The sequence below is a fragment of the Heterodontus francisci genome, chromosome 45 (assembly GCF_036365525.1).
Source record: "Heterodontus francisci isolate sHetFra1 chromosome 45, sHetFra1.hap1, whole genome shotgun sequence".
Lineage (NCBI taxonomy): Eukaryota > Metazoa > Chordata > Chondrichthyes > Heterodontiformes > Heterodontidae > Heterodontus > Heterodontus francisci.
Genome location: NC_090415.1, coordinates 8,515,287 through 8,540,470, shown reverse-complemented (window position 1 = coordinate 8,540,470; position 25,184 = coordinate 8,515,287). Strand labels below are relative to the sequence as shown.

Here is a 25,184-nt window from a genome sequence, read left to right as displayed (position 1 = left end):
TGTAAGGTCATTGGTCTCAGTGCTGATCAGATTTCAACCTTTGGCAAACGTACAAACCTATATGCCCTATTAATTGGTCGTTTTGACGTTGGAAACTTTGTTCCAGTGACGTTAATTGCAGGATATCAAAAACATTGCTTATTTTCGTAATTGTTCACAGTCTGTACGCATGGTTAGGTTGTCAATTACACCAACTGAACTCTTTTCCAATGGTACTCGTGTTGTGTTGAATCGAGTGTTTGTTATTTGTCTAAATCAATATTTCATTGCTTGCTCGTCTTGTAATAATATTACAGCCGGGTTGTGTGTACATTTGCGACAGCTAAGCTTCCAATACTAATTTCGGGTGCAAGATGTCCACCATCGAAAAACAATCATTGTCTGTTTGCAAGTCAAAGGCATTAGGCAAAAGTTCTAGATTCTTTTTCGTCGGTATTCATCCAATGCTTTGTAGTTCCAAAGAGGGAGCAAAACACTGCTTTGCAGTTACTCGAAAATATTGTGTTATTCAAGTACATTATATATATTTCATATCAAGTTGCGCAGTTAGTTTGTGATTTTGTTTTTTTAAGTAATTGCCAGGAAGGTTGTTTATTTTAACCTAAATTTCTGAGACTGTGACAATTAGCTTAGTTTAGTTTAGAGATACAGCACTGAAACAGCACCGAGTCTGTGCCAACCATCAACCACCCATTTATACTAACCCAACACTAATTCCATATTCCTACCACATCCCCACCTTCCCTATATTTCCCTACCACCTACCTATACTAGGGGCAATTTATAATGCCCAATTTACCTATCAACCTGCAAGTCTTTGGCATGTGGGAGGAAACCGGAGCACCCAGAGGAAACCCACGCAGACACAGGGAGAACTTGCAAACTCCGCACAGGCAGTACCCGGAAATGAACCTGGGTCGCTGGAGCTGTGAGGCTGCGGTGCTAACCACTGCACCACTGTGCCGCCCAAATTACTGTCAGTAATGTCCATTCAAACTTGGGGAACATTTCGTCTCTGTCGTCGGTATATTAAAATACTTGCATTATTGAACTTGCTGTTCTTAGTTGTTTTGTGGGATGTGAGCGTCGCCTTTGTTGTCAATCCCGAATTGCCCTTGAACTGAGTGGCCTGCTCAGCCACTTCACATTGTCGTGTATCTGGGATCACATATTGGTCAGACGAGGTCAGGACCGCAGATTTGCTTTCCTAAAAGGGCACGACTGAACCAGATGGCTTTTATCAGCTTCACACCGACATTACTAAAACGAACTGTGGACCTGCAGGGTTTATTAACCAGTTCGATATTCCAGCAGCTACTTTTAGTAGGTTTTGAACCTATGCCACGAGCAATTGAGTTTAAGATCGAGGAGGGAAGCAACATTACCATTGCACCACAATCTCCGCCTGCAATTACTGCTTTTGCAAAGACTTTGTTTTTTTTTTCTTTGAACGTGCCTAAATTTAATATTCCTTGGCTTGCCCTTGACCTGATGATTGAAATGTTGCATGCTTCATGCAAGGGGAAAACAAAACCCAATGCAAACGGACAATGCAACTGATCAGTGCAACTGTTTGAGTTTAATTAATAATACAAAGGCAGGGTGTTTATAAGGTCCTTGTGCATCTTCAAAAGTTAATCACTTAGATATAAATATTCATCAATTTGTTAATTGAAGTCCTACCTGGTGCATTTATTTTCTTATAATGTGCCGTGAAATTTCTTCTGACATCTGCTACGGACTTCAGTTCTGTTAGCCGTTACACACCGTTCATCGTTTCCTCTATTGTCATAATTTTCAATCAGGAACTCAGTAACACAGCATTAACAACAATCGGACTTAAAACCTGTATGCATTATTCTTCGATAGGTCGCCTGGAATTTAGCTCTATCATATACACGTTCTAAGTTATTACATTTTAAAGTTGCACAAGGACTTTATAAAAAAAACAGACTGGCTAGAGATACAAAACTATGATTGTCAAACCAAGGTCGTTATTTGGGCTTGTCAGCAAATATTAAGTATTAGAACACGTCTTTCAAATGACAAGGCTGAATACTCACGGTTTCAGATGCACTCGATGGCTGGATCTTAGCAGTTTCTGAAACAAAATAGGCACATCTAGAATTCATTTTGCATTTTCTCAAAATTGAATAAAGCAGGCCCTTTAGAAAAGTAAATCCTCTTCAATATGAAGCTTTAGTACATAGACAAGTTCCATCACGCCAGGTTAAAATTTAACTTTTTATCTTATGTGGAGCTGTACACTTAGTCTAACGCCTCTGATACCTCCCCATAACCCTGCGTTTTGTTTTCCTGCCCAAGTACAAACCCTTTTGAAAGTTGCTATTGAAGCTGCATTTCAAGAAGTGCATTCCAGATGATAAGCTCTCACGGTGTAACGATCCCGGTTATTTTGCAAATTATCATATTCAATGTTTTTCATCATTTGCTTAAAGTAGCACTTATTGAGGAACAAACCTTCTGCATAACGCCAGCATTCCAATTTCTCTACCAGAAGATGTCGGTTTGGAACTGCGATCCAGCCCATCCCAGTGAATTGGAGAGTGGTGCTCCGGTATTGAATTCTGGCTTGACATCCAGCGGGATACACGTGGCTGGTGCGTATCGGCTCCCCGACTACTCCAACAAACAGCACCACCCTTCCCCACGGTACCATCCTGTGTGTTGTGGAAGACCATGTACCCTCCCAACCCTGAGCTGGTATGAAAATGGTTATGGATATGTAAGCAGAGTTGCTGTCGGACTATTAATCAGCATGTGAATCCTTATGTTGAGCTATTTTTCAAGAAAAGAGTGCAACGATACTAACACAACAACTCTAGTGCACTTAAGTGGGTATTGATGATTCTCTTTACTTACTCCTTTTAGACAGACAGACGCCCAGGGCCGCACAAATCAGAATAAGTACTGTGAATACGACACACCCCAAACTTATCGCCAAAGCGAGATTGCAATCTGGAAACAAACAGCAATTTGCAATTAATTTAGCAGTGGTATATTGATAATGATAATAATCAACTACTGTGTTTACCTGTAATTGGTCATTTATCATGGCTTACTATATTTTAAGGGGCAGCTGGATAAGCACATAAGGGAAAAATAATAGATTTTTATGCTGATAGAGTATGGGGAAGATGGGTGGTAGAATGCATGCATGTGGCATAAACACTGGCATGTACCAGTCATGCAAAATGGCCTGTTTCCATCATATATGTACGATGTCATTCTTTACAATTTATGTCAACTTACTGTTCCATATACGACAACACTACAATATACCTTAAACAAGTTCAATAGTCTACTTACGAGTACCCGTTGTAGAAGCTTCGAACGTGACTTCTGAATAATCTGCAACAAGAAAGTGACAGAGCTAGAATTTCGACCCAGACGTTCGCGCAAAAGGGGCCGCCTGTGCCCCCCAGTGCCTGACATTTACTTCACACAACTGCAGTGGAAAATCGAACGCTGCATACAACGGGTAATGGATCCAATAAAAACAATTTTGTGTCATCATCTGTTTCGAATTGCTCCCCGCTTGAGAAGTGATAACCCTTAACTCTACATCACCAACTGTCTCTCTATTGGGAAGAGATGACTTTGGGACGATGACCAGAGCACATTCCACGCAAATCGCCAGCCAACGCAGACATGCGCACGTACGATTGCAACTCGGTTTTATTAGGTACTACGAGCATATGTTGAGTTAGCTCAGGCCTCCTCTTAAACTGGTTTACCAGCAGTTCTGTTGCCTCTGGTGTGGAAATTGCTATCAGGGCCGGAGGAATAATGGGAATGTAGCATGGAATATAATAAGTGCTTTCACGAACAACCGGCTTCACCATTGCCTCCTATATTCAAAAAGGGAGGGAGGCAGAAAACAGGAAAATACAGGCCCGTGAGCTTAACATCTGTCAGAGGTAAAATGATAGAAGCTATCATTAAAGACATTATCGCAGGGCACTTGGCAAAATTCAAGGTAATCAGGCAGAGTCAACATGGTTTTGTGAGAGGGAAATCATGTTTGACTAAGTGATTGGAGTTCTTTGAAAAAGGGGCATGTATTTATTTTATTTTATATTTAGAGATACAGCACTGAAACAGGCCCTTCGGCCCACCGAGTCTGAGCCGACCATCAACCACCCATTTATACTAATCCTACACTAACCCCATATTCCTACTACATCCCCACCTGTCCTTATATTCCCCAACCAATTTTATAATGGCCAATTTATCTATCAACCTGCAAGTCTTTGGTGGTGGGAGGAAACCGGAGTACCCAGCGAAAACCCATGCAGACACAGGGAAAACTTACAAACTCCACACAGGCAGTACTTGGAATTGAACCCAAGTCACTAGAGCTGTGCGGCTGCGGTGCTAACCACTGCGCCAATGTGCGGTGGATAAAGGGGAAACGGTGGATGTACTGTACTTACATTCCCAGAAGGCATTTGATAAGGTGTCATATCAAAGGTTATTGCGGAAAATAAAAGCACATGGTGTAGGGGCAACATATTGGCGTGGATAGAACATTGGTGAGCTAACAGGAAACAGAGAGTAGCCATAAATTAGGTATTTTCTGGTTGGCAAGATGTAACGAGTGGTGTGCTACGGGGATAAGTGCAAGAGACTAAACATTTTACAATTTATATAAATGACTTAGGTGAAGGGAACGAAGGTATGGTTGCTACATTTGCTGATGGCAAAAAGATAGGTAGGAAATTAAGTTTTGAAGAGTACATAAGGAGGCTACAAAATGATACAGATAGGTTAAATGAGTGGGGAGAGATCTGGCAAATGAAGTATAATGTGGGGAAATGTGAAATTGTCCATTTTGGCAGGAAGAATAAAAAATCATCATATTATCTCAATGGTAAGAGTTTGCAGAGCTCTGAGATTCACAGGGATCGTGGTGTCCCAGTGCATGAATTGCAGAAGGTTAGTATATAGATAAATCATACTAATCTAATAGAATGCATTCGTTTATTTTGAAGGGAATTGAATACAAACGTAGGGAGCATATTCTTCAATTATACAGGGCATTGGTGAGACCACATCTGGAGTACTGTGTACAGTATTGCTCACCTTATTCAAGGAAGGATGGAAATGTGTTGGAAGCAGTTCACAGAGGCTTACTCCACTGATACCTGGAATGGGCAGGTTGTCTTATGAGGAAAGGTAGGATAGGTTCGGATTTATCTGCTGGAGTTTAGAAGAGTAAGAGGCGACTTGATTGAAACACATACGATCCTGAGGCGTCTTGACAGGGTGGATGTGGAAAGGATGTTTCCCTTGTGAGAGAATCCAAAACTAGGGGTCACTGTTTAAAAATCAGGATTAGCCCTTTTAAAAAAGAAATGAGGATTTTTTTTTCTCTCAGAGGGTCGTGAGTCTTTGGAACTCTGCTCCTCAAAAGGCAGTGGAAGCACTGCGTTTGAATGAACTTAACACAATGGTAGATAGATTCTTGATAATCGAGGGGGTGAAGGGTTACTGGGAATAGGCGGGAATGTGGAGTTGAGGTTACAAAGAGATCATCCATGGTCATTTTGAATAGCAGAGCAGGCTCGAGGGGCTGAATGGCCTGCTCCTGCTTTTAATTCGTCTGTTCGTATGCTCCACTCCCTGGTCATGTCTTGCACACGAACCGTCAATTGCAGCTCCATTTAGGAGCAAGAGCTTGCCATTTTCTAGCTAAAGCAGCGCAATCTGCGTTCCAAACTTAGAACTTCATTGTATGTGGCTGGCATTCCAGGCTTTCATATGCGCCCACCAAACACATGTTAACACCAGAATAAAAACCCTGGCACATCTATGAAAGTATTATTGCAAAATGATCCAGGGCTTTTTAATAGCCTGTACCTCACACAACATGCTGCAAATCCAAATGCACATGTAGTTAGGGTCATGGAGAAATATACAACATGCTCTTTTGCCAGTCAAAATAGCTCGTCTTAAGTCAAAATCTTTGGCTTCAAGCTCCACTCTTGAGACTTGATAATATCATCCAGCCCGACACTTCAGGCTGATACTGAAGGAGTGCTGCGCAACAGGAATAGCCGATTTTTGCACGAGGCATTAAACCGAGGCATATTATTGCAAAGAAGGACAGGGGAATTCTCCCCTGGATCCTGGGGGTAACATTTATCCCTCAACCATCATCTCCAAAGCAGGTTACCTGGTCATTTTGACATTGCTGTTTGCGGACATTTTTTTGTGTGTGCAAGTCTGCTGCCGCAATCAATTGCATTGCAAAATTGACTGTACTTCAAAAGCACATCTTTGGCTGTAAAGTACATTGAGAATTTGAGTCCTGAGGCCCTGAAATGGGTGCTCACGATTGCTTGCTGTATGCGTTCTGAGTATGCATTGATATCAAAGTCAGACAGTGTAAACAAATGGACAAGTGAGGAAAGCTCACCACTGACCCCACCCCCCCCCCCCACCCCCACCTGTTGGCAACAAACTGCTAAACTGTTCATGAGTAACTCAGAGAAGAATAAAGGTGAAGGAATTGCTGAAGTCCATGTAATACCACATATTAGCAGCAGGTGGGGCTGCAGGATATATTAAATTGCCTACCAAGCTCGATTCTCCCCGACAACCAAAGCTTACTTACATTCTTCTGAAGCTATTCAACCATTTGTCAGACTACACATACCGCCATTTATTTACCACCCCCCCCCCTTACCACACCACCCCCCACCCCCACCCCTGACAATTAACCTGAAAGAAGCTAATAGTACAAAAAGAAACAAAGGCAGCTTTTAGGAACTTTTCCACTTGAAATATGTGACTATTTTAACAGCTGCACATCACGCAGTGAGACATATCACCCAACACTGAACTCACCAATCACAGTCAACAGCATTGGATTACTTCGCGCTGAGTACACCATTAGACCGTTCACTTCTACGAGGCACTGGCATGAGTAGTTCCCCTCGTCGCAAAAGCCGACATTTGTGATGAAAACCGTGACGTTGCTCTTTCCTTGTGCCAGCTGAAAGTTCGTATATGGATCATGAGTATTCTCGTAGAAGAAGCACGGATGTTTAGTGGCAGCAGTGCACGTCATGCTGAGATTCCCGCCTTTAATAACGTCAGCTGAAGATGGATGTAGGATACTTAAAGGTGCCTTGATGCCTGCTGCAAAAAAAGTATCATTAAACTAAATTCTACCATGTTAAGAAGTGTGTAACTTTGGTCTTTGTGCTCCCGTGGAGGCTGTGGTATCGCGGTAATATCACAAAGCTACTAATCCAGAACTTAAGCTAATAAGATGCGCACATGGGTTCAAATCCTATCATGCCAGATGGTAAAGTTTGAGTGTTACTAATACCTGAAATTTAAAAAAAAACTAGTCTAATCGTGGTCCTGAAACCATCGTCGATTGCTGCAAAAACCCATCTGGTTCACGAATGTCCTTGAGGGAAGGAAAGCTAGCGTTCTTACCTGATCTAGCCTGCACGTGACTCCAAACCCACTGCAATGAGGTTGAATGCAGACTGTCTTTCAAAATGGCCATAGCAAGCCATTCTGTTCAAGGCCATTTAGGTATGGGCAACAAGTGCTCGTCCCGCAAGTGGATAAAAAGCAAGCTTTCCTTTAGGCCAACACGACTACGGCAACAACAAAAAAAATCTCTGGCACAAATCAAGTCATCTATGTTAAGTTCTGTTTCCGTAATTCCTTTTTGCCTTAGTGTAGGTATAATTGTGAGGGTAGTGGAGGACGGAGCTGAATTAGTAGTAATAGAAAGCAAGCGGTAGCGCATCATCCGCCCATGACATCCTACCTGAAATTTAGTCCCGCTCAAATCAGGCATCCTTCCAGCTATGGAAGCTGAGATGTCAATGCAACTGAATATCGGGAGGTGCATACAAGATAGCGGCAGTTGCAAGGCCGCTTGTTTTGCGTCCTTGTCCGTTGAATGTCATGCCGCCCATTGGATAAAATGTTGGTCCTTGATGGCACGAAATTAAACGTTGGCAGTGTTATGCCCTGTGTCCCATATAATATGTGAACTATATCCGCCGCCTTGCTGGCCTTGGTCGAATTTTCAGCATGGAGGTGCTAATTGCCTTGAATATAATATTGAGTGGCCTAGCGTCAGTTTAACGAGTACTTTAGAAGATTGGCTAACAGCAAAATAAGTTGTACTTATACAACGCATTTAAGGTAATAGTTGTCGCAAAGCGCTTCATTTGAGAGTTATCAAACGAAATTTGACATGGAGCCATAAATGTATAAGTTGGAGGAAATAGCCACATGCTCCATTAAAGGGGGAAGTTTTAAGTAGCGGCTTGAAGGAGGAACGAGATGTAGGGAGGCGAAGATATTCATGGAGGGAATTCCAAAGCTTTAGCGCCTTTGCAGTGGAAGGCTCGGCTGCAAATTGTGGAGCAATTGAAATCGGGATGCTGAAGAGGCCAGAATCGGACGATTGCAGGTGGTTCAGTGGGCTGTAGCGCTGGAGGATGTTACTTAGGTGAGGGCGAGGCCCTGGAGGGATTGCAAAACAAAAAATGAGCATTTGAAGATTAAGCATTGCTTAGGCAGCGCTGAACCGGCATCATGCCTACTCTTTGCAAGCATGACCCCGAGCATCAAGTTGCTTGCCATTTTAATTCATCACCCTGCTCCATAGAAAAAACAGAAAAAATGCTGGAATTACTCAGCATGTCAGGCAATATCTGTGGCGAGAAGAGCAGAGTTAACCTTTCATCAGAAACATTTGGGTTCTTAGCCTGCTGCAGTGTTCCAGTGAGCCTCAAAGCAAGCTTGAGGAACAGCACCACATCTTTTGATTGGGCAGCTCCAGCCTTCTGGACTCAACATTGAGTTCAACAACTTCAGAGCATGAATGTTTTCTACTTATTTCATTTTATTCTTTTTTTTAAAACTTGGGCTTGTCTTAAACTTGTTTTGTTTTAGGTTTTTTGCCTTTGAACAGGTCTGTTCATTATTTAGACATTAACACTCTCTCTAGACTAATGTTTTGTCTTTTAATACAACTTGTTTGCTTTTGTTCCATGACATCTTTGTCATTTAAACTCTCCTGCCCTCTGCCCTATCACACACCTGCCCTTTTGTTCTTCTTACTCCCTCCCGCTCTTCACTTGCTGAAAGCCTGGAGCAAGAAACATGTCTTGGTCTGAGCCTCTGTGAGACTCCAACCCTCCACGGATGCGCTTGAATTATGGGGAGGTGGTGGCGTCGTGGTAATGTCGCTGGAGTATTCGTCCAGAGGCCGAAACTAGTGCTCTATGCGAATCCCACCGAAGCACATAGAGAAATGTAAATTCGTTTTTTTTTATTCAGTAAGGATGGCAGATTTCTTTCCCTAAAGGGCATGAAACAGATGGATTTTTACAACTATCGACAACTCGACTAGCTTTTGATTCCCTGTTGTTTATTAATTAAATTCAAATTTCACCACCTGCCCGGGTGGAATTCGCACCCATGTCCCTCAGAGTTAGCTAGCGTTTCCAGATTATTAGCCGACTGATATTACCACTATACCACCGTTTCCCTCTAACTAATTCGAGCTGAATTAGCAAGCTAGTTTAGTGGTGCTCATGAAACCATTGTCGATTGTTGTAAAACCCATCTGGTTCACTGACGTCCTTTAGGGAAGGGAATCTGCAGTCCTTACCAGGCCTGGCCAACTTGTGACTCCAGGTCCACTGCAATGTGGTTGACACTTAAATTCCCTCTGATATTAGCAAGTCATGCAGTCCAAGGGCCATTAGGGATGGCAATAAATGCTGGCCTAGCCAGCGATCCCCACATCCCACGAAAAAATACAAAACAAAACTGCCCTGTAAAGTATCCGCACTCAGATGTATCAAACTGCAACAGTGGATCACAGCGAGTTCAAGCAGAACGCCCAGCAGCTCTTCTCAGGGCAATTAGGGCAATGAGAATGGTCATTGACACCAGCACCCACATCCAAAGATTTAATTTTAAAAAAACACAAAAACGGCTGTAGTAATCATAATTGCTCAACTTAAAATCTTTGCATCAAATAGTGAATTCAGGAGACACTTCCTTGAGAAGGTTAGACTGTGGAACGAGTTACCCACATAGAGTACTTGATGCGAATATTATAGTTGCACCTAAAGGGAATCTAGATACACCCATGAGGGGAGAAGGAGTAGACGTTTGTGCTGATAGCATTAGAGGCAGAGGTATGGGAGGAGACTTGTGTGTGACATAAAGACTGACATTGACCAATTGGGCCGTTTGGCTTGGCTCTCTGCTGTATATTCTTTTTAATTTGAAAACAGAAATTAAGGTAGACCTTTAGGTCCTCTAATCAATTTGCAAGAGAAAGGTTTTGCAGGGTATGGGGAAAGGACAGAGGAATAGAAAAAAAATTGGATAGCTTATTCAAGAACTGGCACAGTAATGATGGGCTGAATAGCCTACTTCTGTGCCCTGTTGTCTATGGTTATATTATACTTGAACCGAGAGTAGAGCTATGACGCAAAGAGTCCATTGTTCTTCCCGTCTTCACCTGAGAGTCAGACAGCACAGAAAGAGGCTCTTCGGCCCATCGTGTCTGTGCCGGCCATCAAGCACTGAATTATTCTAATCCCATTTTCCAGCACTTGGCCCGTAGCCTTGTATGCTATGGCGTTTCAAATGCTCATCTAGAAACTTCTTAAATGTTGTGAGGGTTCCTGCCTCTACCACCTCTTCAGGCAGTGCGTTCCAGATTCCAACCACCCTCTGGGTGATTTTTTTTTCCTTCAGATCTCCTTCCCCTTACCGTAAATCTGTTCCCCTGGTTTTTCACCCCTCTGTTAAGGGAAAACGTTTCTTCCTATCTAGCCTATCAAAGACCCTCATAATTTTGTACACCTCAATCATGTCCCCCCAACCCCCACAGCCTTCTCTGCTCTAAGGAAAACAACCCTAGCCTATCCAGTCTCTCTTCCTAGCTGGAATTCTCCAGCCCAGGTAACATCCTGGTGTATCTCCTCTGCACTCTCTATAGTGCAATCACATCCATTCTATAGTATGGTGCCCAGAACTGTACATAGTACTTCAGCTGTGGCCTAACTAGCTTTTTATACAGCTCCATCATAGCCTCCCTGTACTTATATTCTATGCCTCGGCTAATAAAGGTAAGTATCCCATTTTCCTTCCTAACCACCTTATCTACCTGTGTTGCTGCCTTCAGTGATCTATGGAGAAGCGCACCAAGGTTCTTCTGACCCTCTGTACTTCCTAGGGTCCTCCCTTGCCTTGTTAGTCCTCCCAAAATGCATCACCTCACACTTCTCAGGATTAAATTCCATTTGCCACTGCTCTGCTCATCTTACCAGCCCATCTATATCGTCCTGTAATCAGAGGCTTTTCTCCTCACTATTTATGACACCACAAATATTCGTGTCATCTGCGAAAATACTGAACCTCGCTCCTATATTCACTTCTAAATCATTAATGTATACTACAAACAGCAAGGGTCCCAGCACCGATCCCTATAGTACACCACTGGTCACAGGCTTCCACTCGCCCTCGGCCATGACCCTCTGCCTTCTGCCACTAAGCCAATTTTGGATCCAATTTGCCAAGTAGCTGCTCCCAGCCCAATTTGGCCAGATCCTGTTTTCTCATATTGAAATCGGCCTTCCCCCAATTCATTACCTTTATTTCAGGCCCATCTTTGTCCTTTTCCATAACTACCTTAAATCTTACAGAGTTATGGTCACTATCCCCGAAATGCTCCCCCACTGACACTGACAATGACACTTCTTGTGTGCCAAGGTCATTTCTACTCACCCAGTACATATAGTCGTTTGGGATCGCTGTGCTCTGATCTTGTTCGTTTGGGTGACAATATATCGTAGAGACAACGGTACATTCCCTCGTTTTTCGAAGTTACATGGGCAATAGTGAAGGATACAGTTGGCGTTGACTCGGAGGTAACATTGTAAATCATCTTCCTACCGCTGAATAAATAAACTGTTATGGGAGCATCAATGTGCACTTCACACTTGACAATGATGACCCCTCCTTCAAGTGCTTTGCCGGAATCGGGGTCAAATGTTAAAGTCGGTTTCGGAACTGAAAATGTAAAGAACTCAGTCATTCAGTTATCCTGTAATTGCGGGAAGAAACACTTCAAAGTATCTTTAGACGGTGTTCAAGAATGCAATGACTTTCGAAATTAAATATTGTGGATCCATAATCGATTAGCTTGAAGCCACTATCCACTTAATTTAGCAGAGCCCCTGACTGTTTAAAATAAGACTAAGCTTTAATATCTCGACTGAAAGAGCAAGGTGACGAAAGTGCTGCGAGTTATATCATTTAACGCGATATCGGTTGATGGCTATCAAAGACGATGAGTGCGATATTGCCCGTTTTGGGCGACTCGCCAAGATAATTTTGCAGTACAATGAATAATCAGTTTGATCTTTGTAAAGTCATATATTGGGAAGACAAAAAAAAAATCAGGTTACAATTGCATTCAAGTCAACGTAAGATGATATTGTTGGGTTCCACAGGACTCACTACTGGGCCCCTTGCAGCTGATAGTATATATCAATGATTTAGACTTAAATGCATGATAAAGAACTTTCCACGTGATGCAAAAGTTAACCATGCGCTTTGTTGTAAGGAAGGTAGCTGCAGTCTGCACAAAGATATCAATGGACTGGTCAGGTGGGCTGGAAATTGGCAAATGTAACACAATTCAGAGAAGTGTGGGGTAATGCATTTGGGGAGAGCAAGCTAGGCAAGGGACTACATAATAAATTGTAAGTTGCTGAGAAGTGTAGAGAAATGAAGGTGCCTTGAACTGCATGATCCCTGACAACAGCAGGACAGGCAGATTAAGGTGGTCAAGAGACATTCGAGATACTTTCCTTCATTGTGCGAGGCACAGATTATAAAAACAGAGAGTTTATGCTTGGACTGTATAAAGCACGAGTTCGACTGCAGCTAGAATACTGTGGACAGTTCTGGTCACTGCATCACAGGAAGAATGTGGTCCCATTAGAGAGGCTACAAAGGAGATTTTGAGGATGCTGTCAAGAATGGAACATTTTAGCAATGAAGAAACATTGGATGGGCTATTTTTGTTTTATTTTCACGCAGAAACTGAGAGGAGATTTAAATAAGGTGTCTAAAATTATGAGGAGCCTCGATAGATTGGATAGGAAAGACATCAGCAGAGAGGTTAATAATCGGGGGCAGATTTAAAGTGATTAGTGGAAGGAGTTGAGGGGAGTCGATGAAAAGGATTTGGAACTCACTGCCCGAAACAGTGAGAGAGGCAGAAACACTCATCACATTTTAAAAAGATATACAGAGATATCTATAGATGTATAGAGCTTTGGTGAGACACACCTGGGGTATTGTGTACAGTTTTGGTCTCCTCATCTAAGGAAAGGTATACTTGCCATAGACGGAGTGTAATGGAGGCTCGCCAGACAAATCCCTGGGCTAGTGGGATTGCAGTATGAGGAGAGGTTGAGGAAACTGGGCCTCTATTCTCGAGAGTTTTGAAGAATGAGAGGTGATCCCATTGAAACCTAATAAATGTTTCCAGGGCATGACAGGGTGGATGTAGATAGGGTGTTTCCCGTGACTGGTGAGTCTATAACCTGGGGGCATAGTCTCAGATTAAGGCGAAGGCCATTTAACACTGAGATGAGCAGGAATACTTTACTCAGAGGATAGTGAATCGTTGGAATTGTCTACCCCAGAGGGCTGTGGAGGCTCAGTCATTGAGTATGTTGAAGACAGAGATCGATAGATTTCTGGACATCAAAGACATCAAGAGATATGCAGATAGTGCGGAAAATTATGTTGAATTAGAAGACTTGCCAGTAAACCACATGATCCACTTGCCTGGTGAAGCAGGCTCGAGGGGCTGAATGGCCTACTCATGCTCCTATCTTCCTATATATTTGCTAAATGCACTTGAACTAATCGGCAGGGGTAAGGACTAGAACTGCAAAGTGATATACGGCTGGGTGGCTCTATCTTCGGCCAGCACAGACATGATGGGTTGCAAGGCCACATCCATGCTATAAAGTTTCCTACGTTCCAAGTCCATAAATAAGTTAATTCGCTGTAAAAACGACCTTCGGCCAATATTAATTATCGATTCAAAAATTTAATCCCCAATTACAGTTAGTTTGATGGGGTCATTTGGCACGGATTCTCTCCAATTCCAGTTTGCTGTTTCACCCAATCGATACTTTCATGAGATAAAAGTTGACAACAAGTCTTCCTGGTTGGGCATCATGTTCTCTAATTACATTTGTATTACTGGTCCGTAATAAAGAAAGTTGAATATTTGTACGCTTTGTAGGACCTATGCAGGTAATGGGTTCACTAGCATAGTTGTTATGTTACTGGACTGGTAATCCAGAGGCCTAGCCTAATAATTGAAAAATGTGAGCTCAAATAACAACACGGTGTTTGGGGAATTTGAATTCAGTAATTGATTAAATCTTGAATAAAAATATAGCATCTGTAATGGTGACTATGAAACTGCTGGATTGTCATAAAAATTCAACTGGTTTACTGGTGTCCTTTAATAGCAGGAAACCAGCTGTTCTCACCCAGTCTGGCCTATATGTGATCCCACAGCAATGGGGTTCACTATTAAGTATCCTCTGTGATAGCGTGGAAAGCCACTCAGTTGTAACCATTGCCTTCACAAGGGCAGGTAGTGACAGGAAATAAATGCTGACCTTGCTCACATCCTGTGAATGAATACATGATATGAAAAATATATGCAATTTCAAAGGGAATTTAAAGTACTGTAAAATAGATGTATTCGCAACATTGATGACCGTGGATTGAAGGCCCATTGATTCTGTAAATAGGACAAAGTGTCAGAAAACAAAACTCAATTGGTGAATGGTTGTTTTTCAAATTGGAGGGAAGTATATAGCAGTGTCCACCATGATTGTGCCTTGAGAGAACTAGTCTCTTTGGCGTATATTGCTCGCCTGGATTTAGTAAACAAGGCAGAATTGCAAACTATGTAGACGACACGAAACTCAGAAATGTAGGACACCGTGATAAGATGATAAACGTGAGGAGGACGTGGGCAACCTGTCGAAATTGGAAGACACATGGCAGTTGAAAGTCAACGCAGAAAACTGTCATGTGATTAATTTTGGTCAGGCGACTGATAAAAGGCAATTGCGTGATCTTAAATGGGATGCAGGAACAGAGAGAACAGATTGTCTAAGTATCCCAATTTTGAAAGCGGAAGGACAAGTTTGTAAGGCAGTGAACAATAAGAAGATGGGACCCGTGGTTTTATTCATAACGATACCGAGATTAAAAGCAAGAATGTCATGCTAAACATTTAAAAATCACTGGTGATGCCCTGGCTGGAGCATTTTGTCCGACATTTCAGAAGGATGGCAAGGCATTATTGAGGATTAAGAGCAGATATATCAGAATGGCACCGGAGATCGAGTGATGGGTAGATACAGCACCAAAACAGGCCCTTCGGCCCACCATCAACAACGCGCTTATACTAATTCTACATTAACCCCATTTTCCCTCTCACATCGTCCCTGAATTTTCTTACCAACTATCTACACTAGGGGCATTTTTTCTACAGTGGCAAATTTACCGACCAAACTGTAAGTCTTTGCATGTGGGAAGAAACCGGAGCACCCGCGGTCGCCTGGAGAAATTTTGGAATTAGCAGTACCCTAGAACCGAACCCTGGTTGCTAGAGTTGTGGGGCTGCAGCCCGAATCATTGCGCTGCACAGGATGTGGGCCTTCACATGCATAGAAAGTCTAGAGAAGTTGTAATTGTTCGCCATAGAGCAGAGACTATTAACGGCAGATTTAACCGAGATGTTGGAAATTATGAAGGGTTAGACAGAAAAAAAAATCAGGATAATCTATTGCTGGTGGTAGAAGAAACGGTTAAAAAGGAAAGATTTAAGATAATTATCATAAGAACAAGGCATGAGATTTTGCTTTTGAGGTCGCGTGTTATTATGATCAGGAGTGCACTGGCTGAAATGGTAATGGGAAAAGATTCAATATTAACTTTAAACATGGAATTGGATAAGCACTTGAAGAGAGTACAATTTCTGGTCTCTGTGGTCAGGGCGAGAGACTGGATCGTATTGAATAGCTCTTTCATTGAGCCCGCAAAGGCTCGAGGAGACGAATCATCCCCTGAATGTGTTGTATCATTCCATCATTCTAACTCAATTTTCATTGTATCGTGTAGCTATCTGCATGGTAGAAATGTACCTAGGACTTCATTTGTCTAAAAATTCTTAAGTTCATGTTTTGTCTATGGTCCTCAAATGTGACTTGCCTCTCAGCTCCCCGTACCTCTCTTAGGAAACTTACAAATCACATCTATTTTGAATTCACTTCCTATCCTATGTTGACTTGCTCGTATACTAAAGCAATTATTCGCTGATGAGTCATAACAAAATAAGATCGTGGTAGATTGGGAAATGAACAATTGTAACATTCCTATCACGTTGGTTTATCTCATTTTGAAAATGACAAAAATTATTTGCTTAAACTAAATTTTAGCAGAAAGAAAGTGAAATAAGGAAGTTTTGCTCTTTTTTGAAATAATTCACAAAAACAACTTCCATAGTGGACATAATTTATCGACTAAACCTGGATAATGCAATATTCGATATAGAAAAAGACTTACCTTTCACAGTGATTGATATAGTGCTACTCCAGGAAGAATTAAATGGAAATCCATCTGCTGGTAGATACTGACATGTGTACCTGCCTTCGTCATTATGTTGTATTCTTGTAAGGGAGAAAATGGCCACATAGTATCCGTCTGGTGCCTTTTGTTGCCGGATGGCTTCTGGATTGCCAATTTTATGCAACAGAAAGGTACTTCCTGGATATTTGATAGCAGCAATGCATGTTATATTTACAGTATCGCCAATATTGACTACACCAGAACTAGGACCTACAATTATATCCGGCTTCTCAGCATCTGCAATAACAATTAGAATATTACAGCATACAATCTTATAGGACTTTTCACACAATAACATTTTCAAGCTCATTTTCTGGGTTGCGTACTGAGGGAAGGAAATGTAGATTAGAACATACAGAAGGTGAACGAAAGAACAGCTGAACACACATTTTTGCGGAAACTTTTTGCAGCTGTGGAAGGAGGAGATGAGGCTGCAAAGATTAAGGAGATAATTGGATCTGGGCTACTTACGACGAAAATCAGGAAGACATTTTCTTTCACATAAACTATAATAGCAGTCTGCAGCGCAGTGTCCAAAAGCAATGTGGACGCTGGGAGACGGTTAGGGGTTTCAAGAATGGGACTAAAGCATTTTTATTACTTAAGGATGTCGAGGGGTGTACTGCTAAGACGGCAACCAGACGGCTACGGTCAGGCACTCCTTGAATGGAGAGTACCCACAGCACGCAGATAGTCACAAAATAAGACCTACAGCTCAGTAAACGATGCACTGAATTGGATACAACATACCAGATCAGGCCAAACTCGTGTTTTGAAAAGGTCTAGCACAACTTCCCTGGGTTTTATGCCTCTATTAGGTATCCAGTGGTGCCTTGTTTTGATCCAGGTCTCTGTTATCGACGCTCATCATATTACCAAGAGTTTAACAGGTGCTGTGGAGCCCGTTGACGTACTGTATTGGGATTTCCAGAAGGCATTTTACAAGGTGCCACAAAAATGGCTATTACGCAAAGTAGGGGCTCATGGTGTTGGGGTTAACATATTATCATGGATAGACGATAGGCTGGCAGAAAACAGAAAGTATGCATAAATAGGTCCTTTTTTCTGATTCGCAGGTTGTGACGAGTGGTGTCCTGTAGCGTTCTGTGCTGGGACCTCAATTATTTGCAATTTCTATCAATAACTTAGATGAGGGGAACACTGGCATGGTAGTTAAATTTGCAGATGACACAAAGATAGGTAGGAAAGCATGTTGTGAAGAGGACATAAAGAGCTTGCAGACCGATATGTATAGGTTGAGTGAGAAGGCAAAAATCTGGCAGATGGAATACAATGTGGGAAAATGTGAAGTTGTTCACTTTGCAAAAGCATAACAACGCAACGTATTACTTAAATGGAGAACGACTGCAGAATTCCGAGGTGCAGAGGGATCTAGGTGTTCTAGTGCATGAGTCACAAAAGCTTAGTATGCAGGTACAGCAGGTTATAAAGAAGCTAATGGAATGTTGCCCTTTATACGAGAGGAATTGAAAATAAAAGTAAGGATGTTATGCTTCAATTATACAGGGCATTGGTGCGACCACATCTCGAATACTGTGTGCAGATTTGGGCTCCTTATTTAAGGAAGGATGTAAATGCGTTCGAGGCGGTTCAGAGGAGGTTTATTAGATTGATACCTGAAATAAACATGTTGTCTTGCGTGGAATGGTTGGACGGACTGGGCTTGTTTTCACCGGAGTTTAGAAGAGTGAGAAGTTTATAAGATCCTGAACGGTCTTGACAAGGTAGATGTGGAAAGGATGGTTCCTCTTTTGGATGAGTTCAGAACTAGGGGGCTCTATTTCAAAATTAGGGGTCACCCTTTTAGGACAGAAATGAAGAGAATTCTTTTCTCTCTCAGCGAGTGGTGCGACTTTGGAACTGTCTGCCTCAGAAGGTGGTGGAGGCGGGGTCATTGAATATTTTGAAGACAGAGGTAGATAGATTCTTGTTAGGCGAGGGAATCAAAGATTATCGAGATAAATGGGAGTGTGGAATTCGAGACACAAACAGATCATGCATGATCTTATTGAATGGTGGAGCAGGCAAGAGAGGTCCAAATTCGTATGTTTGTATGTTCGTAGTTGCGCCTGCAGCTCACCAACCTCATTAACCACACTTCATGCATTTCACACAAGCACTTTAAGCCTAACTTAGCCCTCTTTGCATTTTCTATGATCAAATCTATATCGTGCGTTTTAAGCCATTGCCGAAAAGATCACATGTGAGTCTGCCTATTATAAAGCCATTGTAACACGGAAATGTATAATCCTGCAAAAACTGCCCCTATTGTTCCTTATCTTCTACCCCAGCAGCAATCCTAATTTCATGTGGAGGTTCTGTTCTCATATGCCTACATTGCACTTTCCTTCAGCCCCTTGGGCAACCAATCACTATTAGCTGAGGTGGCCTCTGCATGAGCCAGGACCTCCAAAAAATTGAAAATTCCCCATTCCTGATCCTTGATTTAAAATGCCTCCGTGGGCTCACCCTCCTTGCCTTTGTAACCTCCGCCAGTCTCTCTCATATCCCTGATTTTCATCGCTCCATCATTGGTGGCCGTGCCTTCAGCTGCCTAGTGCATATACTCTGGAATCTCCTCCCTAAAAACATCATGGTGTTTCTATCTCTCACTCCTCCTTTAAGACCCTCCTTAAAACCAAGCTTTTTGTCAACTATCCTAACATCTCCTTAAGTGCCTCTGCCAAGTATTGTGTGACAGCTGATCCAGTGTTGGAACTATTTATTACGTAAAAGACGTTATATAATTGCAAGTTGCTCCAGAATTCTGACTTTGTTTTTAATCGTGGGTATCATTAGCTAACCACGTCCTCTCCTGAGATTGCAACAACAAGCACCTAGTTAGTAATTAAGATTTTCTTGATGACTTACCTAAATTCAATTCAGTTTAAGTTATCCTGTTAGTTTACTACAGGCATTGACAGCATTTCAGCTATGTGATATAATGTTCTTTATAAGCGGTGCATTTGTCAATAAAGCTATCAAGGGATCTCTACAGAAATCACAATTATTATTTTACTTATAAGTATAGAGCACTGTAATAATTATAGAGGCTTACCATGAGCTCTCCCGTTTTCCAATAAAAGCCCTGAAATGAATTGATAATTTTTTTTTTAAAAAAACAACATAGGTACACTTGAAGCACATTATTCAAAATACGCAGTTAAATGTCGAGTTTCACAAAGAACAAAGTGTTGGAGCCCTTTAAGCTACCACCATTGGTAACACATGCCCGAGACAGAAGGTTTTCTCCAGAAACTGCAGCACATAATCTAGGCCTACGTCTCAGTGCAGTACTGATGTGGGTTTACGCTCTCCTTCATGTTTGAAATGGTGGAAACTGCCCTGGTGTGCTTTTTTACAGTGCTCATTGAATCACATATGCTCACCTGCCTTGCTATTAATGGACGAGTGGGGGATGTTCTGTATCCCTGCGTTACAAGTTGCCGGGGTATTCAGTTGTGAATCTGTTGATGGCACACAGAGCCTCATGGATGCCACATCTTGAAATGTTATTTCTGTTCTTCTACTGTTTAATTTATAAACATGACTACATTACACGATAGAGGGATTCCTCAGTGTGAAAATAGGGCTATATTTCCTTAAGGTCTGTGCGGCGGTCACTCCTACCGTTACTTTCATGCACAGATGCATCAGAGGTAGGTAGGTTGGGGAGGACGAGGTGAAACAGCTTTTCCCTCGCATTATTTTTTCACCATCCGCAAAAAGCCCAGTTCATTACTTATGTCCTAGAGGACAAGGCCGGCTAAGTCAGATGTGGCAGCAACCATTTTTGGAGACAGACATTGAAATCCCGCAACTGAAGCTTGTTACCCGCTCCCTTGCCATCCTCAGTACTTCCTGCAATTGATGTTTAACATGTTGCAGTACTGACTTCATCAGCTGAGGGTGGTTGGTTGGCGATAATCAGCAAGTTTCCTGACTCAAGTTTCACCTACACCCATAAGACGTCTTCAATCCAGAACCAATTCTGTAGTATCTCAGTGTCTGTCAGACCCAAATACTGTATGCGACCATGTTGCACATTACAATTAGTCACAAAGAGGCTAATCCGGGTCAATTCTGGTCTCATGTATTGATATCAGTTCTATATTCCAGATTTAATCATTTTTGATAACTGACTTGAAAGTTTTTGACTGCCATTGGATTCATGATCTCTGGATTAGAGTCATAGAGATCATTTACGGCAAAGAAGGAGGACATTCGGCCCTTCGACTCCATGCCGGCTCTCCACGGAGCTACGCTGTCAGTCCCACTTCCCGGCTCATAGCCCTGCAAGTCTATTTCTCTCAGTGACCATCTAACTTCCTCTTGAAGTCATTGATCATCTCCACTTCCACCCACCTTGTGGGCAGCGAGTTCCAGGTCCTTACCTCACCCCAACTACTCACCAACCCCCCAACCCCCCACGTGTAAAAAAATAATGCTCCCTCATATAACACCTGCAACCTTTGCCCCAAACTTTCAATCTGCGTTCCCTAGTCTTTGTACCATTTGTTAATAGCAACAGCTTCTCCTGTCTAACTGATCTAAGCCTGACAACATCGTGTATACTTCTATTAAATCTCCCCTCAATCTCCTTTCCTCTCAGGAGATCTCGGGGTTATAGACAAAACCTCTAGAATGGCTAGTTCAGTAAAATAATCACTTCGCTGCTGTACACTAGTACATCAGAACACAGAAATAGTTACAAAAGATTAAAAACAAAGGCCCGTCTATTTCACAGCCTGGCATCACTGCAACGCAAATATTATAGAGCTATTTGATATGCAGAGCAACTAATCTCTAAAATTCAGTTTATAACACACCCAGCATGAAGCAAGGAAAGCTGCAGTAGTGGGGCGCTTTGGGAACCATGATCTTTGCATGTACCCTAGACAGGCGATAGTGAATCAGCAGTCTCATGGACCCTCAAGTAATTTTCTTTGCCATTGACGAAAATGCAATATAAAATTGGTCTTATTGTAAGACAGGCTTCTGATTCCTCTGCATTCATTTTGCATTACTGTAGAAACAACATCTTCTATTTGCATTTGATGCAATAAAGCCATCACAAATGCAAATTACAAAGAAAAAAATGAACGCTGAATCGAATAAGGAAAGATTAGGAGACAAGACGAAAAGTTGTCTCAAAGATGTCAGTCGAAGGTGCACCTTCAAAGAGTAAAGAGAGGTAGAGAGGGATATTTTAATACTTTCATGAGATGTGGGCGTCACTGGCAAGGCCAGCATTTGTTGCCCATCCCTAATTGGTTGACAGATGCGTGGCTTGTTAGGCCATTTCAAAGAGCTGTTAAGAGGGGTTGCTGAGGGTCTCGGGCCTTATCTAGGCCTGACCAGATAAGAAAGGCAGATTTCCTTCACTAGAGGACATGTGTGAACCAGATGGATTTTAAGGCAATCAACTATAATTTCCTATCACAATTGCTGAGACTTGCTTTCAATTCCAGATTTTTAAAAATAATATTTTATTCAATTTAAATTCCACCAGCTACCGTGGTGGGATTTCAACATATGTTGGCAGGGTATTAGTCTGGTTTCAGTCATGTAAGGATGTGTCCCTGATATTTAACTGCTTCAAGGATATTAACGTTCTGGCTGCAATCAGGAGGCATCACAGAAGTGTGTTTTACTTGAACATATGCAGCCTAGGAGAGCAAGCAGAGGCTCGTGTTATGGCGATCACACCGATCATCCTGGCGATTGCTAACAGCTGAGATTGGACCTATCAGTGCTACTTGCGTTGCACAGTAATGAATTACTATTGCAGTAAAAAAAAAACATCTCTAATTGGAACTATCAGAGTTTTCCTTTGCATTGTAACTAAACACTATTGGACAAGTGACCAATCTTATTATTAGGTACCAGAGTGGCTTCTGCTGCATATCAACTGATTACAGTTCCACTAAAAGCTTCTATGATTGAACCTATACGAACTTTTTATGTTGAATAGCAACTGATTACTCGTACTGGGTCCTTCGGAGCTGCTACTGGTGCATGGTAATTGACTACTGTTGCACCAAAAGGATCCTTCATTGGATATTTCAGATCTGCTTCTGGTACATAGCAACTAATCACTATTTTACATCTCAATTTCGTCCTACCAGCAATCCTGCTAGTGCATAGCAACCGATTGTATCTTGACAATGCAGTGCCGTGAAGTCAAATGTGCACTTCCAGAACTTTGCAGTATCTGTAAGGTTCCTGTGGTGTGCTGAGGCCACCTCGGAATGCTCCTGCTGTACATATGCAAGGCCCAATGGCTTGCTCTTATTCTTAGCCGGAGCATTCTCCTCCCTTCCGCCCAGGAAGTCAGCGTCCAGTCATCCCCGTCGCACCACCTCGCTCCCACCTCCCCATTCCCCAGCCCCTGCCTTACCCCAGGAGGTTTAGGAATCTCTGGAGAGAGCTATATACATATACATAGGTGGGATTATGGGAACAGTGTAACTTTCTGAAAAAAAAAATTACATTCACAAGAAATGTGTTCCTTATAGTAGGCATCATGCGTGCATACGAGCATACGAGTTTGGTGCAGGAGTAGGCCATTCGACCCCCCACGCCTGCTTTGCCATTTGTTAAGGTCATGGCTGATCAGACTGTAGCCTCAACTCTACTTTCCAGTCAGCCCCCTATACCCTTTGACACCCATGTCAAACAAGAATCTATCTAACTCAGTCTTAAAATATTCAGTGACCCAGCCTCCACTGATCTTTGGGGAAGACAATTCCACAGACTAATGACCCACTGAGAGGATAACTTCTCCTCATCTCCGGCTTAAATGGGAGACTCCATATTTTAAAACTGTGTCCCCTAGTTCTTGTCTCCCCCACAAGGGGTAACATCCTCTCATCATTCACCCTGTCAAGTCCCCTCAGGATATTACATCTTTCAGTAAGATCACCTAGCATTCTTCAAAACTCTAATTGGTACAGGCTGAACCTGTCCAACCTTTCTTCTTAAGATAGACCCTTCATCCCTGAAATCAGTCGTGTAAATCTTGTCTGAACTGTTTCTATTGCAATTATATCCTTCCTTGGATCATGAGAACAAAACTGTACACAGTACCCAGATGTGATCTCGTCAACGCCCTGTACAACTGTAGCAGAACTACCCTACGTTTATACTCGATACCTCGTGCAATAAAGAGCAATATTCAATGTCCCTTCCTAATCACTTCTCTACCGGCATACTAACTTTTTTGGGATTCATGTACCAGGAGGTGAGGTGAGAGTGACTGCCCTTGACATCAAGGCAGAATTTGACCGAGTACGTCATCAAGGAGCCCGAGCAAAACTGGAGTCAATGGGAATCAGGTAGAAAACTCTCAGCTAGTTGGAGTCATACCGACCACAAAGGTAGATGTTTGTGGTGGTTTGAGGTCAATAATTACAGTCCCAGAACAGCACTGCAGCAGTTCCTCATGATAGTGTCCTAGGTCCAACCATATTCAGCTGCTTCATCAATGATCTTCCCTCCATCATAATGCCAACACTGAGGATATTCATTGATGAATTGATGATTGCACAATGTTCAACACCATCCGTGACTCCTCAGATACTGAAGCAGCCCACGCCCTGGGCTTGGGCTGATAAGTGGCAAGGACCATTCGCACGACGGAAGTGCCAGACAATGACCATTCAAACAAGAGGGAATCTAAAAATCTCCCCTTGATGTTCAATGACATTACCGTCGCTGAACCCCCCACTAGCAACATCCTATAGGTCACCATTGACCAGAAATTGAACTGGACCAGCCACGTAAATCCTGTGGCTACTAGTGCAGATCAGAGGTTAGGAATTCTGCGGTGAGTAACTCACCTCCTACCTCCCAATGCCTGTCCACCATCGACAAGGCACAAGTCAGGAGTGTTATGGAATATTCTTTCATTTGCCTGGATGGGTGCAGCTACAACAACTCTCAAGACGCTCGACACCATCGAGGACAAAGCAGCCCGCTTGATTTGCACTCCATGCACAACCTTCAACATTCACTCCCTTCACCACCGATGCGCAGTGGCAGCAGTGTGTACCATCTACAAGATGCACTGCAGCAACGCACCAAGGCTCCTTTGACAGCACCTTCCAAACACATAACCTTTACCAGCGATAAGGGCAAGGGCAGAAGATGAATGGAAGCTCCACTACCTGCAAATTCTCCTCCAAACCACACACAATCCTGACTTGGAACTATATTGCATTCCTTCACTGTCACACGGACACAAGAAATAGGAATGGAAGTAGACCATCTACCCATCGAGCCTGCTCCACCATTCAATACAATCATGGCTGATCTCGGGCTTCAATTCCATTTTCTTGCCCGCTCCCCATACCCTTTGCTTCCCTGCAAGACCAAAGATCTATCTATCCCAGCCTCAAATG

General features: G+C 42.6%; 1 protein-coding gene across 7 annotated transcripts in view; it reads right to left on the bottom strand.

Moving 5' to 3' along the window:
• LOC137356341 (carcinoembryonic antigen-related cell adhesion molecule 6-like) overlaps positions 1–25,184 on the bottom strand; it is a 65,182-nt gene that overhangs the window by 37,338 nt on the left and 2,660 nt on the right. For 4 of the 7 annotated variants that reach the window (XM_068022222.1, XM_068022225.1, XM_068022226.1 and 1 more), the window contains exons 2-8: positions 19,841–19,870; positions 16,699–16,998; positions 11,812–12,096; positions 6,874–7,167; positions 3,331–3,372; positions 2,884–2,979; positions 2,064–2,101 (exon numbers count right to left, since the gene is read on the bottom strand). In XM_068022222.1, the coding sequence (XP_067878323.1) occupies positions 2,064–2,101; positions 2,884–2,979; positions 3,331–3,372; positions 6,874–7,167; positions 11,812–12,096; positions 16,699–16,998; positions 19,841–19,870 (1,085 nt within the window). Of the gene's footprint in view, positions 1–5; positions 1,783–2,063; positions 2,102–2,883; positions 2,980–3,330; positions 3,373–6,873; positions 7,168–11,811; positions 12,097–16,698; positions 16,999–19,840; positions 19,871–25,184 lie in introns of those variants that run through there. The other 3 variants (XR_010971032.1, XM_068022227.1, XM_068022223.1) reach the window with 3 other exon arrangements.